Source organism: Anolis carolinensis, chromosome 6 (assembly GCF_035594765.1).
Source record: "Anolis carolinensis isolate JA03-04 chromosome 6, rAnoCar3.1.pri, whole genome shotgun sequence".
In the NCBI taxonomy this organism is placed as follows: Eukaryota; Metazoa; Chordata; class Lepidosauria; order Squamata; family Dactyloidae; genus Anolis; species Anolis carolinensis.
Genome location: NC_085846.1, coordinates 9,294,509 through 9,308,758, shown reverse-complemented (window position 1 = coordinate 9,308,758; position 14,250 = coordinate 9,294,509). Strand labels below are relative to the sequence as shown.

Genomic DNA, 14,250 nt, shown 5'->3' with positions numbered 1-14,250 from the left:
AAAGATAACCCAAGATCTCATTCAATTCTGGAAGACCTGTGTTGCAATTGACCATCTGCATCAGTAGCCAATGTACATCTTATGTTATCCATTACTTCCTAAAGATAGGAGTCTACACTCAGTACAGACTTATGCAAAATAAAAATAATCCCCCTCCTTCTCCTCCTCCTCCCTATATTTATCTGGAGAGAATATTGGACAATTTATATGGGCCACTCTACAGTGGTTTCGCTCCTCCTACCAACCCACAAAATATTGCAAGCAGATTCTTTTGATGTCATTTTACTACCAAGATAGATGAAAAAAAAAAAAACCACAGATGTAAAAATCAAAGTCAAAAGGCGGAACCAATTACTCTGTAGAACGACAGCAGTATTTTGTGAGCAGCCAACAGGGGAGAAAAAACTATCGCTCCAGTCAAGTATCTTTTTAATAATCCTGCCTATCTTTGTTTCATTTGGACATAGATATACAGATTCTTCACCATGATCTTCGTGTCAGCATTTCTATTATTAGTTTTAACTTCTAGTGAGTATGACGTACTGTTTGTTTATTATTTATTGCTTCTCTCCCTCTCCCTGCTTTGTCCTTACAATTCTGGGTCAGGCTCAGGAAACAGATCCAAGATCATATATCCCAAGAACCTGGATTGCTGATGGCCCTGTAACCCTTTAGCCTTGGCTCCCTTAGCCCTTGAATAACCAATTTCTGCATTTGCTTAGGTATTTGCTCACTTGCCATTGCAGTTGTATTTCTTATTGTCCCTTTGAGTCTTTTCCTAGTCTTAGCTTAACATTCTATATTTCTTCAAAGATTGTTCCATGAAATACTGTTGGACTACATGGATAAAGTGGTCCTGTCCAACTCTCTAAGATTTCTTAAGCACCCATTCTATCATTGGCTGGAAATCTCATCTAGGTGGTTCTTGATAATGGCCACCACATTGATTTCAATGTATAGTTGGCCTATGAATGAAAGAACCTCCAAGGTAAGTTCTTCCCAGTAGCTTTACAAAGATCTTGGCTCCCTTGATTGACTCTATCCACCTGAATGTAGCCTTTCTATTTCCAACTGCCTTCTACTTTATCAAGTATGATTGTCTTACCAAGTCTTCTTATGACCTGCACATATATGCTTAAAAAAGAATCAGTTCCAAAAGTTGCTATGCAATGACTTAAAAAATCAACAGCTCAAGTGGATTCTCAGATCCTGCCTTTAAATACTGTGGGCTGATTCCAGATTTAGTTCTACTTAGGGAAGAACATCAACAGGACTTTATTGTCCCATTGCTTTCAAGTAGTCTCCTCCAAGTAGAAGCTAAATCTGAGCCCAGCATTGAAATGGAAAATTCCTATCCCTTTTGGTTTTGGACCACCAGTTATTTCTCCAGAAATAAGGGCCACCAATAACTTCCCAGTATCCTGCTGCCTGTTGCCATATCATATATTGAAATGTTGGAAAGGAGAAGAGATGTGATGTTTGGAAGGGGATGGTCTTGAGTTTTAAACTGTGAGTGTTCAAAAACGAAAAAACTGATTTCCCACTCCATTCTTCTTTGGCTTTCCAGAGATACTTTTGTACAAAGCTGAGAAGATCACCCAAGTGCCTCTGATGGATGCATTGGAAGGAACAGGGCTGGAACTTTCTTGCAGCCACCCATCGGCATCAGCAGCTGAAACAATCTTCTGGTATCAACAGTTCCCCAACCAAGGGCTTCGGTACATTGTATCTGCCTACAATAAAGAAGAGAAGAGTAATATACTAGAGGAAGTCACTTTGGTGGTCTCCGAAGATCGAAAGTCAAGTATTCTTTCCTTCAAAAGAGCTACGTTGGAGGACTCTGCTGTGTACTATTGTGCTCTGGGCGACACAGTGCTGCAACCTGGTGCCTTTGCTGTGCAAAAACTCTCTCTTACATGAAAATAGGGCACCTGATGGGGAGGGTCATCCAAAACAAAACACAGCTGTCAGATTATTTGAAAGGCTGCATCTTCCTCTATGCGCCTGCCCATGATTAAGATCTTCAGAGGAGGGTTTTCTCTAGAAAATTGGCAATGGATTGATTAGAGAAACCATGGATTGCATAAGAAAGAAATAAGGTGTCTTTTTGAAAGACTATAGTGACGACCTGGAACTATTTTCCTCTAGTAGGACAATTGGATGGTTCTTGTTCTGGGTTGTGTCTCCTTTTACAATTAAGGGAAGGTATAAACAGATACCAGGGGTCCCGAGTCCGTACAAGGCAGGAGATAAGAATGGAGAAACAAATAATCACCGTGCACCCAATAAGGAAGCCAAATTTCACCAATATAGCTCATTTTAATTCCAAAAATCACACCAAAAATCACAGGATAGATATTGTAGTATAGTAATCGATCCTGCCTGATTATTATGGATTATTAACTCAAATACAGCTGGGCAAAAATGTATGAGCTTTTAAAAGTGCTATAATGTGATTGCAGATACAAGTAGCAATGGCTGTTCTATTGATTTTATAAGAAAAGGTATATATAGCTGTTGTCATGCTGATTTTGTGTGTGAGCTTTTGAAAAGATTCTCTAGTATATTTCTTCTGTGTAGAGAGAAATAAAAGAGAGTTGGATTACAACTTTGGTTGTATTTTTGTTGGGTTTAGTGCAAAAGAACCACAGGTGATTTTTGACATCAGTTGAATCAATGATCTATTGGGGCTTTCCCAATTTTTTGATTCTATGAGTTAAAAGAAATATTGTTTTAAATGCTTATTTATGTTTTTTGATTGTTTATAATGTTTTATATTTGTACTTTTGATGTTGTTGATTTTGTATTGTATTTTAACATGTTGGAAGCCACTTTGGTGCAGGAACAAAGCAGCATATAAATAAATATTTATTCTAATATTATTATTATAAACCCCTGTTCTCATTCCCTTGTCTACACAATGTTTGCATAAGTTATGTCTAGTTTTTTAAAAATCTGACAGCACTATTCTAGCTTGGAGCACCATCAGTTCAGACTTCAAATAGGTGACATAGTTTAACATTTTTTAAAAAACAAATCCCTTCTAGCTATTTCCCATCTCTCTGTGTTTTTTATCCTAATATTTTTGGTGGTCCGTGTGACCTACAGAGGATGCCGAAGAATGACACTAATCCCTTTGCCTACCTCTGTTTTACAATCATTCCTTCACATTTGCAGTTTTGACATTTGAAGATTTGATTATTCACAGATTTCATTTTAGGAATCGCTAGTCTAGGTCCTCCAGGGTGACTTTATGGTTGACTTTTCCAGGTCACTCTGGAATATCTAGAGATTTCTAGAGAACATCCCTCTAGGTATCGCTAAGTCCTCCAGTGAAATTCTATGCCCAGCTTCCAGTGAAAGTCAATCATAGAGTTATGCTGGAAGATTTAGAAATCCCTAGAGAGGTGTCCTCTCAGGAAAAAAAAAATAGCAATTTCTTTTATTTACTTTCATGTGGGGTTCTGTGCCCCTAACTCCAGCAAATGAGAAGAGCTGACTATACTCAGCTTTCTGTTTTTGTTCACTAGATGGCACTCAGAATCTTCCTGTCTTTCTCCTCCCCTCCCCCTTGTGATGCCCCACACTTCATTTGAAGACACTGTTCAATGAGGGTTCCAGAGTTTACCATCAAGTCACAAAGAGAAGCTGCCCGTCCTGCAATCATTTCACGTTCAAGAACTAAAGGAGAACTTCAGGTCACTCCAGACCTTCAACGATTTCAAGGATGCATTTCCATTCTGAAGCACGCTCCCTGCAAACATGCTTTCTGCTCCTGGGATATGGTAATTGTGTTTTATACTTGCTGTTCACCTTTCCATTGGGGAATGATTCCCAAATCCTGTCAAAGTGTTTCAGTGAGCAATCAAAGGGAGCTTCTAGTCCAGTGGTTCTCAACCTGGGGTCTCCAGATGTTTTTGGCCTTCAACTCCCAGAAATCCTAACAGTTGGTAAACTGGGTGGGATTTCTGGGAGTTGTAGGCTAAAAACATCTAGGGACCCCAGGTTGAGAACCACTGGACTAGTCCATATTGGAGCTGCAATGGCCGGAAGAGCAAGGGGTATTGCGAGTGTTCATATACGTGTGTTCATACACATGCATAGGAATGAAGGCAAGGAAGAATCCATACATGCAGACAGGGAAGGGTAATTGCTTTTGATTGAACTTTCTTGCATGGCAGAATGGGGTTGAACTGGGTGGTCCTGGGTTTCCCTTTTAATTCTACGTCAACGTCTCATGCAATTCTGGGATTTGCATTATGGGGAAGGGCATTTTGAACCCCGAACCAGGGTTTCTCTTTTGTCACTAAGCTACAAATCCCAGGACTCTACAGAATGGAGCAATGGCAGTTACAGTGAAATGATAGCATTATAATTGTAGTGTAAATGAGCTCCATGTCAATGCATGAAAGTGTATCAGTTTTAGGTCGCAATTCCATCTTATCTTCCTGTTCACTTCCCAGGGATTCTTCTGAGTAATTCCGAGATCTCCCAAGACCTCCTTGTGGAAGGATCTGATGGAAAAGAACTGAATCTCTCCTGCAAACTTCCCTCTGCTTCTAAAGGAGATGCAATTCATTGGTACCGGCAGTTTCCAAGCCAGGTTCCTCACTTCATAGTGTCTGGATACAATGGAAAAGTGAAAAGTGATCAAGTAGAGGGAGTCTTCCTATTTATCCAAAAAGACCAACAATCCAGCATTTTGTCCTTCACCGGAGTTACCTTGGAGGACTCTGCATCGTATTACTGTGCAGTGAGTGACACAGTGCTACGCTCTGGTGTCTTTGCAATGCAAAAACTCTTTCCGTCTGATGCTGACTGAAGTGGTGCATTTGATGGGCAAACATCAGTCTTCACATACCAAAAAAAGGGTTCTTCACTTTTCTTGATGGAAGTTTAGGATAGGAAAAGAAACTATAATTCGAGAATAATTCAAAACGTCTAGAATTTTTGCTCTTTTTCTATGTAATAGTTGCCAAAATTGTAAAAATGGACCAAAGAGCCTTTCTCTTTGATTTTTTTCCATTTCTAATCTAGTCTGAAGCAGCTTTGTAGAAGAAACAACAAACACAGAAAAAAAGTTATCTATCTCAGTCTCACATGGCAAATGAAGGAGAAGGTGTCGCTTTTCTTCCTCTTTCATACTAGGGGTGTGCAATGAGCATGCTCTATGGTTTGGAATCATAAAATCATAGGACATTATGGTTGGAAGAAGTAACATGGACCATCTACCTCATCTTGACAGCTTCACCAATACAGAACTCCTATTTAAAGACTTCTGAAGAGTTACTACCCTCTGAACCAGTCTAGTTCTACTTTTGAAAAGTTCTTATAGTATTATTTATTTATTTATTTATTTACAGTATTTATATTCCGCCCTTCTCACCCCGAAGGAGACTCAGGGCGGATCACATTACACATATAAGACAAACATTCTTAACATAGAGACAGAGACAAACGCAGGCTCCAAGCTGGCCTCGAACTCATGACCTCTTGGTCAGAGTGATTTGTTGCAGCTGGCAGCTGGCTGCTCACCAGCCTGTGCCACAGCCCGGCCCTTAGTAGATAAGTTCTTCCTAAGGTGGAACTTCTTTTCTTGCAACTTGATTCCATTGTTTTGTGTTCTGATCTCTGGTGAAGCAGAAAACAAACTCATTCCATCTTCTATACAACACCCCTGAAATATTGAAAGAAGGTTCTCAGGTCACATCACTCCATTTTTGGCTCACCTAGATCTCTAGAGAACTGTGTTAGACATAGGCTTTCTTTGTTTTGGAAAATAAGTTCACTTAGAGCAATGGTTCTCAACCTGTGGGTACCCATGTGTTTTCGCCTACAACTCCCAGAAATCCCAGCCAGTTTATCAGCTGTTAGGATTTCTGAGAGTTGAAGGCCAAAACATTTACCGTAGGGACCCACAGGTTGAGAACCACTGACTTAGACTATATCCTGTTGCCAGAACTGGCATGCATCACAAGCATCATATATTTATAGGTGGTACAACTCAAATATTTTGTGTGCTATTCCCCCATTAGTCAAAATGCAGCATATGTTATGCTTTTTACAGTCTTTTCCTTCATTAGCCAGGTAATCAAAGAATCTTCTTGTTCCCACTCTTTTTGGCTTTCACACGAGAAACAAACCTTGAGTGATTTTGTTCTCATATCAAGATCCATAACTCAGCCTAAAAAACCCCATTCCTAATAACATTTTGGCTATACCAACTTGCAACTAAGTAGTTGCAAACATTACCCATCATCTCTATTACATGTATGAGCACTAAAGCATGTAATATCTAATATATGACCACAATATAATGCATTATAAGCATATAATTGGAGGGTTGATACATACTGTAGTCCAGTGTAATACAGAAGGCATGGTGGATATATACACAATAGTCATCTGTGCTCATAGCAAAGATACATGGAAGGACATAAAAAGCATGGCGGGGCCTAAGGAAAGGCTCCTGACAAGATGCAATGTCTCCACAACTTCTATTTGGAATGATTTGAAGTCGTCTCATTCCTAGTTGCCTTTGGGACCATTTGTGGAAGATTCTTGCTGATTTCCCCAAACCCTTTTCAAGGCTTTTTAAAGTGCTTCTAGTTTTTCATATTCTTAACCACTAGAGGGAAACCTAACCCTAAACTTTCTCTATGCCTTCCACTTGCTAAAATTATACATAGGCTTTGTTAAGTGAGCTGTGTGATGCGCCAGAAAGCAGGGAAGGCGGGCTAAGAAAGATGCATTTGAAAGTGTGCCAAAAGAAGCTCGGGGAGATTTGACATCAGATTTTGGATGACGGGAAACATGCATTCAAAAGCAAGGCGTTGTTTGGTTTTTACGGAAATTCTCTTTCTGCTCCTGAAATCCGGTAATTGATTTGTGGCTGTTTTTGTTGATGTCATAATATGTTGTTGACTAAACTTTGACTTGTGACAAACTTAAGAATGAAAAATACTCTTATTAAGAAGAATCCTCCTCGGGTCTTTTCTCTCTCTCCAGTTTTCTTCAACCTTTCCTTTTTTGGGGTTGCTGTAAGTCTTTCGGGCTATATGGCCATGTTCCAGAAGTATTGTCTCCTGATATTTCACCCACATCCTTTTTTAAAAAAACTTTTCTCAGTGAATCATGTTTTATCACAATATGTCCAAATTATAGGAATCACAGTTTAGTAGTTTTAGTTTCTAGGCTTGATTGGTTCTTGAAACTATTTATGTGTCTCTTTAATGGTCATGGTACCCATTACACATAAGATAAGTCAATCTATGTAACTAACATCTTTCATTGGTATCCTAACATGTTTGGCATATTTGATACTAAAGGGAAGTAATCTAAGAAGGTAGCTGAGATATAAATAAGCTATAGGTAAAGGTAAAGGTTTCCCCTGACGTTAAGTTCAGTAATGTCTGACTCTGGGGGTTGGTGCTCATCTCCATTTCTAAGCTGAAGAGCCGGCGTTGTGCGTAGACACCTCCAAGGTCATGTGGCCAGCATGACTGCATGGATCGCCGTTACCTTCCTGTCAGAGCAGTACCTATTGATCTACTCACATTGGCATGTTTTCGAACTGCTAGGTTGGCATATATATATAAATACTAAATGTGTTGGTGGGTATTTGGGATAGGGCTGTCTTTCATTTTAAGTACATGGCATTGTAAATGAGTCTTCTTGTTATCTATGAGTACAGTAGAGTCTCACTTATCCAAGCCTCACTTATCCAAGCTTCTGGATTATCCAAGCCATTTTTGTAGTCAATGTTTTCAATATATCGTGATATTTTGGTGCTAAATTCATAAATACAGTAATTACAACATAACATTACTGCGTATTGAACTACTTTTTCTGTCAAATTTGTTGTATAACATGATGTTTTGGTGCTTAATTTGTAAAATCATAACCTAATTTGATGTTTAATAGGCTTTTCCTTAATTCCTCCTTATTATCCAAGATATTCGCTTATCCAAGCTTCTGCTGGCCCGTTTAGCTTGGATAAATGAGACTCTACTGTATCTGTTATTTCTCATAACATAAGAACTTCCTAACTGTGAGAGCTCTTAAGCAGTGGAACTCTCTGCCCCGGAGTGTGGTGGAGTCTCCTTTTTTTGGAGACTTTTAAGCAGAGACTGGATGACCATCTGTCAGGAGTGCTTTGAATGCAATTTTCCTGCTTCTTGGCAGGGGGTTGGACTGGATAGCCGACATGGTCTCTTCCAATTCTATGATTCATAAGCCTAGCTGATTCCGCAGTTCCTTTTGGTTTTCCAGGGATCCTTCTGTGCAGTGCTGAGAAGATCACCCAAGAACCCTTCATGGTTGGATCAGATGGAAAAGAGGTGAATCTGTCTTGCATTCACCCCTCGGCTGAATCATCCACGGATAGCATCTTTTGGTACCGGCAATTTCCTAACCAGGGTCCTGAGTTTGTTGTGTCAGGATACCGTGGAGAAGCAAGGAGTAGCAACCTAAAGGATGTCTTATTGTTGATCTCTGGAGATCGAAAATCCAGCAATTTGTCCTTTTCCAGAGCGACCTTGGAGGACACTGCGATGTACTACTGTGCTCTGAGTGACACAGTGAGACATCCTGGTGTCTTTGCTGTGCAGGAACCATGAACGAAGGTGCTGCATTTGATGCAGGGAAGATCAGGCCTTTAAAAACATCTGTAGTTGAAGGAGAGGTTCTTCACTTGACTTGATGGACATTTAGGACATAAGGTCCACATCACAAACTTGGGTCCTCCAAGTGTTTTGGACTTCAACTCCCACCATTCCTAACAGCCTCAGGCCCTTTCCTTTTCCCCCTCAGCCGCTTAAGCGGCTGAGGGGGAAAAGGAAGGGGCCTGAGGCTGTTAGGAATGGTGGGAGTTGAAGTCCAAAACACTTGGAGGACCCAACTTTGGCCATACCTAACTCAGCTCATCTCAGTAGAACCTAAAGGAAGCACTAGTACTTCTACTCTCTCTTTGCATGGCACCGCTTCTGGCCTATTTGAAAGCCTTGGTGGGGAAATAGCAATCAGAGGCATCTATAATATTGACCCCCAAAACTGCCCTTGAATTATACAAATGCATATCAAATACATAAATAAACTTCCAGAACCCCCCAGCCAGCATGCACATGCTGTTTTCCCTCTCCATGGAATGACCCTCCATTTATCCACGGATCATATCATAATCTGGCCCCCAAATCTGCTCTTGAATTACATATAAGATTGACATAAACATGAGCCTAGGTAAATGAACAAGGTAAATAATGTGTGAAACCAATCTCCAGTGATGTTTTACGTACAAAAGCAACAAGTGTGAATTTTGCACAGAAAAAATCCTAAACTACAAAACTGCACACTTTGCAAAACACCTTCTTGCAGTGGAACAAAGGTTGCTGGAATTATTCATTGCTTCCTTTGCAAGGACAATTAGTGAAGTATTATGTACCTAAAGCCCATTTTTTTAGCACAGTAGACAAATATTTTAAGATATCATATTAGTAAAGTTAAAGGTTTCCCCTGACGTTAAGTCCAGTCGTGTCCGACTCTGAGGTTTGGTGCTCATCTCCATTTCTAAGCTGAAGAGCCAGCGTTGTCCGTAGACCCCTCCAAGGTCATGTGGCTGGCATGACTGCATGGAACACCGTTACCTTCCCGCCAGAGTGGTACCTATTGATCTACTCACATTTGCATGTTTTCGAACTGCTAGGTTGGCAGGAGCTGGGGCTAACAGCGGGTGCTCACTCCGCTCCCTGGATTTGAAGAAGAAGTGGGAAAGGGGAGAAATCACCAAAGAAGAATTCAAACGTATAGCCAACACCTGTAGGGAAAAGGGTCGCAAGGCTAAAGCGCAAAATGAGCTCAGGCTTGCCAGGGACATAAAAAACAACAAAAAAGGCTTTTTTGCTTACGTTGGTAGAAAAAGGAAGAAAAAGGAGGCGATAGGGCCATTGCAAGGAGAAGATGGGGTGATGGCGACAGGGGACAGGGAAAAGGCAGAACTACTTAATGCCTTCTTTGCCTCGGTCTTCTCACAAAAAGAAAGCCATCTTCAACCTCAGCAACATGGAATGGACGAAGGATTGGGGGAAATCCAACCCCAAATAGGGAAACAAGTTGTCCAGGAACACCTGGCCACTCTAAACGAATTCAAGTCCCCAGGGCCAGACCAGCTACATCCAAGAATACTGAAGGAACTAGCGGAAGTTATTTCAGAACCACTGGCAATTATCATCGAGAGTTCTTGGAGAACGGGAGAAGTCCCAGCAGACTGGAGGAGGGCGAATGTGGTCCCTATCTTCAAGAAGGGAAAAAAGAACGACCCAAACAATTACCGTCCGGTCAGCCTCACATCAATACCAGGCAAAATTCTGGAAAAGATCATTAAGGAAGTGGTCTGCGAACACTTAGAAACAAATGTGGTCATTGCTAATAGTCAACACGGATTTACCAAAAACAAGTCATGCCAGACTAATCTGATCTCTTTTTTCGATAGAGTTACGAGTTGGGTCGATACAGGGAATGCTGTGGATGTAGCGTACCTGGATTTCAGTAAGGCCTTCGACAAAGTCCCCCACGACCTTCTGGCAAACAAACTAGTAAAATGTGGGCTAGACAAAACTACGGTTAGGTGGAACTGTAATTGGCTAAGCGAACGAACCCAAAGGGTGCTCACCAATGCGTCGTCTTCATCATGGAAAGAAGTGACAAGTGGAGTGCCGCAGGGCTCCGTCCTGGGCCCGGTTCTGTTCAACATCTTTATTAACAACTTAGACGAAGGGTTAGAAGGCACGATCATCAAGTTTGCAGACGACACAAAACTGGGAGGGATAGCTAACACTCCAGAAGACAGGAGCAGAATTCAAAACGATCTTGACAGACTAGAGAGATGGGCCAAAACTAACAAAATGAAGTTCAACAGGGACAAATGCAAGATACTTCACTTCGGCAGAAAAAATGGAAATCAAAGATACAGAATGGGGGACGCCTGGCTTGACAGCAGTGTGTGCGAAAAAGACCTTGGAGTCCTTGTGGACAACAAGTTAAACATGAGCCAACAATGTGATGCGGCTGCTAAAAAAGCCAATGGGATTCTGGCCTGCATCAATAGGGGAATAGCGTCTAGATCCAGGGAAGTTATGCTCCCCCTCTATTCTGCCTTGGTCAGACCACACCTGGAATACTGTGTCCAATTTTGGGCACCACAGTTGAAGGGAGATGTTGACAAACTGGAAAGCGTCCAGAGGAGGGCGACTAAAATGATTAAGGGTCTGGAGAACAAGCCCTATGAGGAGCGGCTTAAAGAGCTGGGCATGTTTAGCCTGCAGAAGAGAAGGCTGAGAGGAGACATGGTAGCCATGTACAAATACGTGAAGGGAAGTCATAGGGAGGAGGGAGCAAGCTTGTTTTCTGCTGCCCTGCAGACTAGGACACGGAACAATGGCTTCAAACTACAGGAAAGGAGATTCCACTTGAACATCAGGAAGAACTTCCTCACAGTGAGGGCTGTTCGACAGTGGAACTCTCTCCCCGGGGCCGTGGTGGAGGCTCCTTCTTTGGAGGCTTTTAAGCAGAGGCTGGATGGCCATCTGTCGGGGGTGCTTTGAATGAGATTTCCTGCTTCTTAGCAGGGGGTTGGACTAGATGGCCCATGTGGTCTCTTCCAACTCTACTATTCTATGATTCTATGATTCTATGAACCCGGGACCTTTCAGTCTGCAAGTTCAGCAGCTCAGTGCTTTAACACACTGAGTCACCGGAGGCTCCAAGATATCATATAGACTGATCTTAAAAGCAATTATCAGTTGCCATCCCTTTCCAGGAGGAGGCACTGGCACCACTGCAGATGTTAATTTTCTGTACATTTAGACAAAGTATGTCACGCTTTTGAAGAGCAAGGAAGGAAACCCTATGTCTTTGTCTTTTCACCTTGGAGGTGAGATGAGTACTGTCACTTTAAAGTTGAGAGTAGTTAGTTCTCTAGAAGAGAAAACCACAAGCGGTTAGAACAAAGTCGGAAGAAGAAAGCAAAACTCTTGTATGGCTGACTCTTACCATCAACATATGGTTCATTACAGACATCTCTGGAAGACCCAAAGAAGGAGGGTAAAAATTAAGTTTACTGCTGCTGCCGAATTTTTAACTTCCGAGCTAAATTCACCTAGAAGTAGACATCATCTTCACCATGATCTTCATAACAACGTTTATTGTCCTACTAAACATACTTCTAAGTGAGTAGCATTTTTAATTCTACATTTGTCTCATTCACCTGGCTGTCAATTTATTTTAATAAATCTCTTGTTACAGCATTCACAGCAAACTGTTCAGATATTGCTCCAATTGGTGTTCCAGCCACATTTGTTCCTTGTGCTTCCTATTCTCACTCCAAAATATTTCTGAAATGTGATAATTTCTCTGTCATTATGCAATTACTCCAGTACTTCATGTGTTGAATGTAATTTCTGGTATCAGCAGAAGACTGTCTAATGCAGTGGTTCTTAACCTGTGGGTCCCAGATGTTTTGGCCTTAACTCCCAGAAATCCTAACAGCTGGTAAACTGGCTGGGATTTCTGGGAGTTGAAGGCTAAAACATCTGGGGAACCACAGGTTGAGAACTACTGGTCTATTGCCTTGATGACTACCTCTGTCAATTAAGTACATTATGATTTCTTTCACTGTAAGGTAGCATGCAGAATTTAACAGGAGATTGTTGAGTGTGTATCTTGGATGAAATGATGGGTCTTTATATCGAGGGCATATTCTCCAAAAGGTTGTTTAATTTCTTCTTCTTCTTCTTCTTCTTCTTCTTCTTCTTCTTCTTCTTCTTCTTCTTCTTCTTCTTCTTCTTCCTCTTCTTCCTCTTCCTCTTCCTCTTCTCCCACTTCTTCTTCTTTTGCTTCTTCTTTGAGCAATCTGAAATGGAAGAGATAGTTGTACCGCTAGTAGTTTATTACGCGGTGGCGCAATGGGTTAAGCCCTTGTGCCAGCTGGACTGCTGACCTGAAGGTTGGGTTGCTGATCTGAAGGTTGGGTTGCTGACCTGAAGGTTGTCGGTTTGAATCCGCAAGATGGGGTGAGCTCCTGTCTGTCAGCTCTAGCTTGTGGGGACATGAGAGAAGCCTTACAGCAGGATGGTAACATATCCGGGCGTACCATGGGCAACATCTCTTGGAGTTGCTTCTGACACGATTTAAAAAGTTGTTTATTAATATTTACACCATAGGCCATTCCCAAAAAATAAATAAATGCAATATGAAAATACTTCATATAGGTCTTTGCTTATTAAAATTCAAGAAAAGACAGGAAATGGTATCTTGATTTTGTTTAAGTTTTAAGTTTACCTTGGAATACTTGTAGATTTCCGGGTGAATTCAACAATGCCCTCTTTTTTGTAGGAAGGACTCAAGGACAATCTGTATCCCAACCAGAACATTTTGTGTCCGTCCAAGAAGGCCAGCCTATTTTGCTGCCGTGTATCTATGAAACTGCTTACTTGTCTCCAACGTTATACTGGTACGAACAACTTCCACACCAAGGTCCTCAGCTCATGCTTTCGAACTACGATTTTGCAAACAAAGAAACCGAAAAACACAAGAAGGGTTTCTCACCCAAAGCAGGAGGCAAATTCTTCAATTTGACCAAGACGTCTGCCGAATTGAGAGACTCGGCTGTCTACTTCTGTATCTTGAATGGCACAGTGACATGACTGACAAGGGAAGTGGAACAAAAACCCAACCTCTGACAAGGTGAAAAACCTAGCTGTGCAAAGTGGCTTCAGATGCAACCCAAAGAATGCATAAAAGGATTCATTTTCATTTCACAGCTAAAACTAGGACACTTGTGGCCAAGCAACATCAGAATGTAGTCAAGATGGCAAAAAGTTATTAGTAAGACTATACAAGTCAGCAGATGCTGCAGCAATTTGATTTTGCCTGAATCTGACGAGAAGGGCAAGATTGGTCCTCTCTTCTCCTTTCCCCCTCTACAGAATTAATAGATAAATTTGCCATGGGGACTCACAGTATCAATTTAATTCTCATGTCAGAAATTTACCTGTAACTTAAAATGTTTTTTGTAATTTTTATATAAATTTAGTAATAACTCTGACTTGTGTCTTCTGCATTTTTTTTAAAAAAAACTTAAATGTTCTGTTCTGTATATTTTATACTTCTTCTCATTATATTTCATGTCATTTGGCTACACAATAAACAAATTGATTGATATAAGGGGGGACTGATTAAATGCAAGCTAATTTTGCA

The 14,250-nt window shown here is 41.0% G+C and overlaps 1 non-coding gene and 1 gene segment (V, D, J or C); both read left to right on the top strand.

Moving 5' to 3' along the window:
- Window positions 1-294: 294 nt before the first annotated feature.
- Window positions 295-4,889, top strand: LOC103280669 (uncharacterized). Its single transcript, XR_009999612.1, has 3 exons — window positions 295-528; window positions 1,568-1,912; window positions 4,464-4,889. It is a non-coding gene; the product is annotated as an uncharacterized LOC103280669 (transcript).
- A 1,756-nt stretch (window positions 4,890-6,645) lies between these two features.
- On the top strand, window positions 6,646-8,739 carry LOC107983475 (T cell receptor alpha variable 4-like). The segment is given in 2 exon segments: window positions 6,646-6,877; window positions 8,272-8,739. Coding segments are annotated over 2 exon segments (423 nt in total).
- The last annotated feature ends 5,511 nt before the right edge of the window (window positions 8,740-14,250 follow it).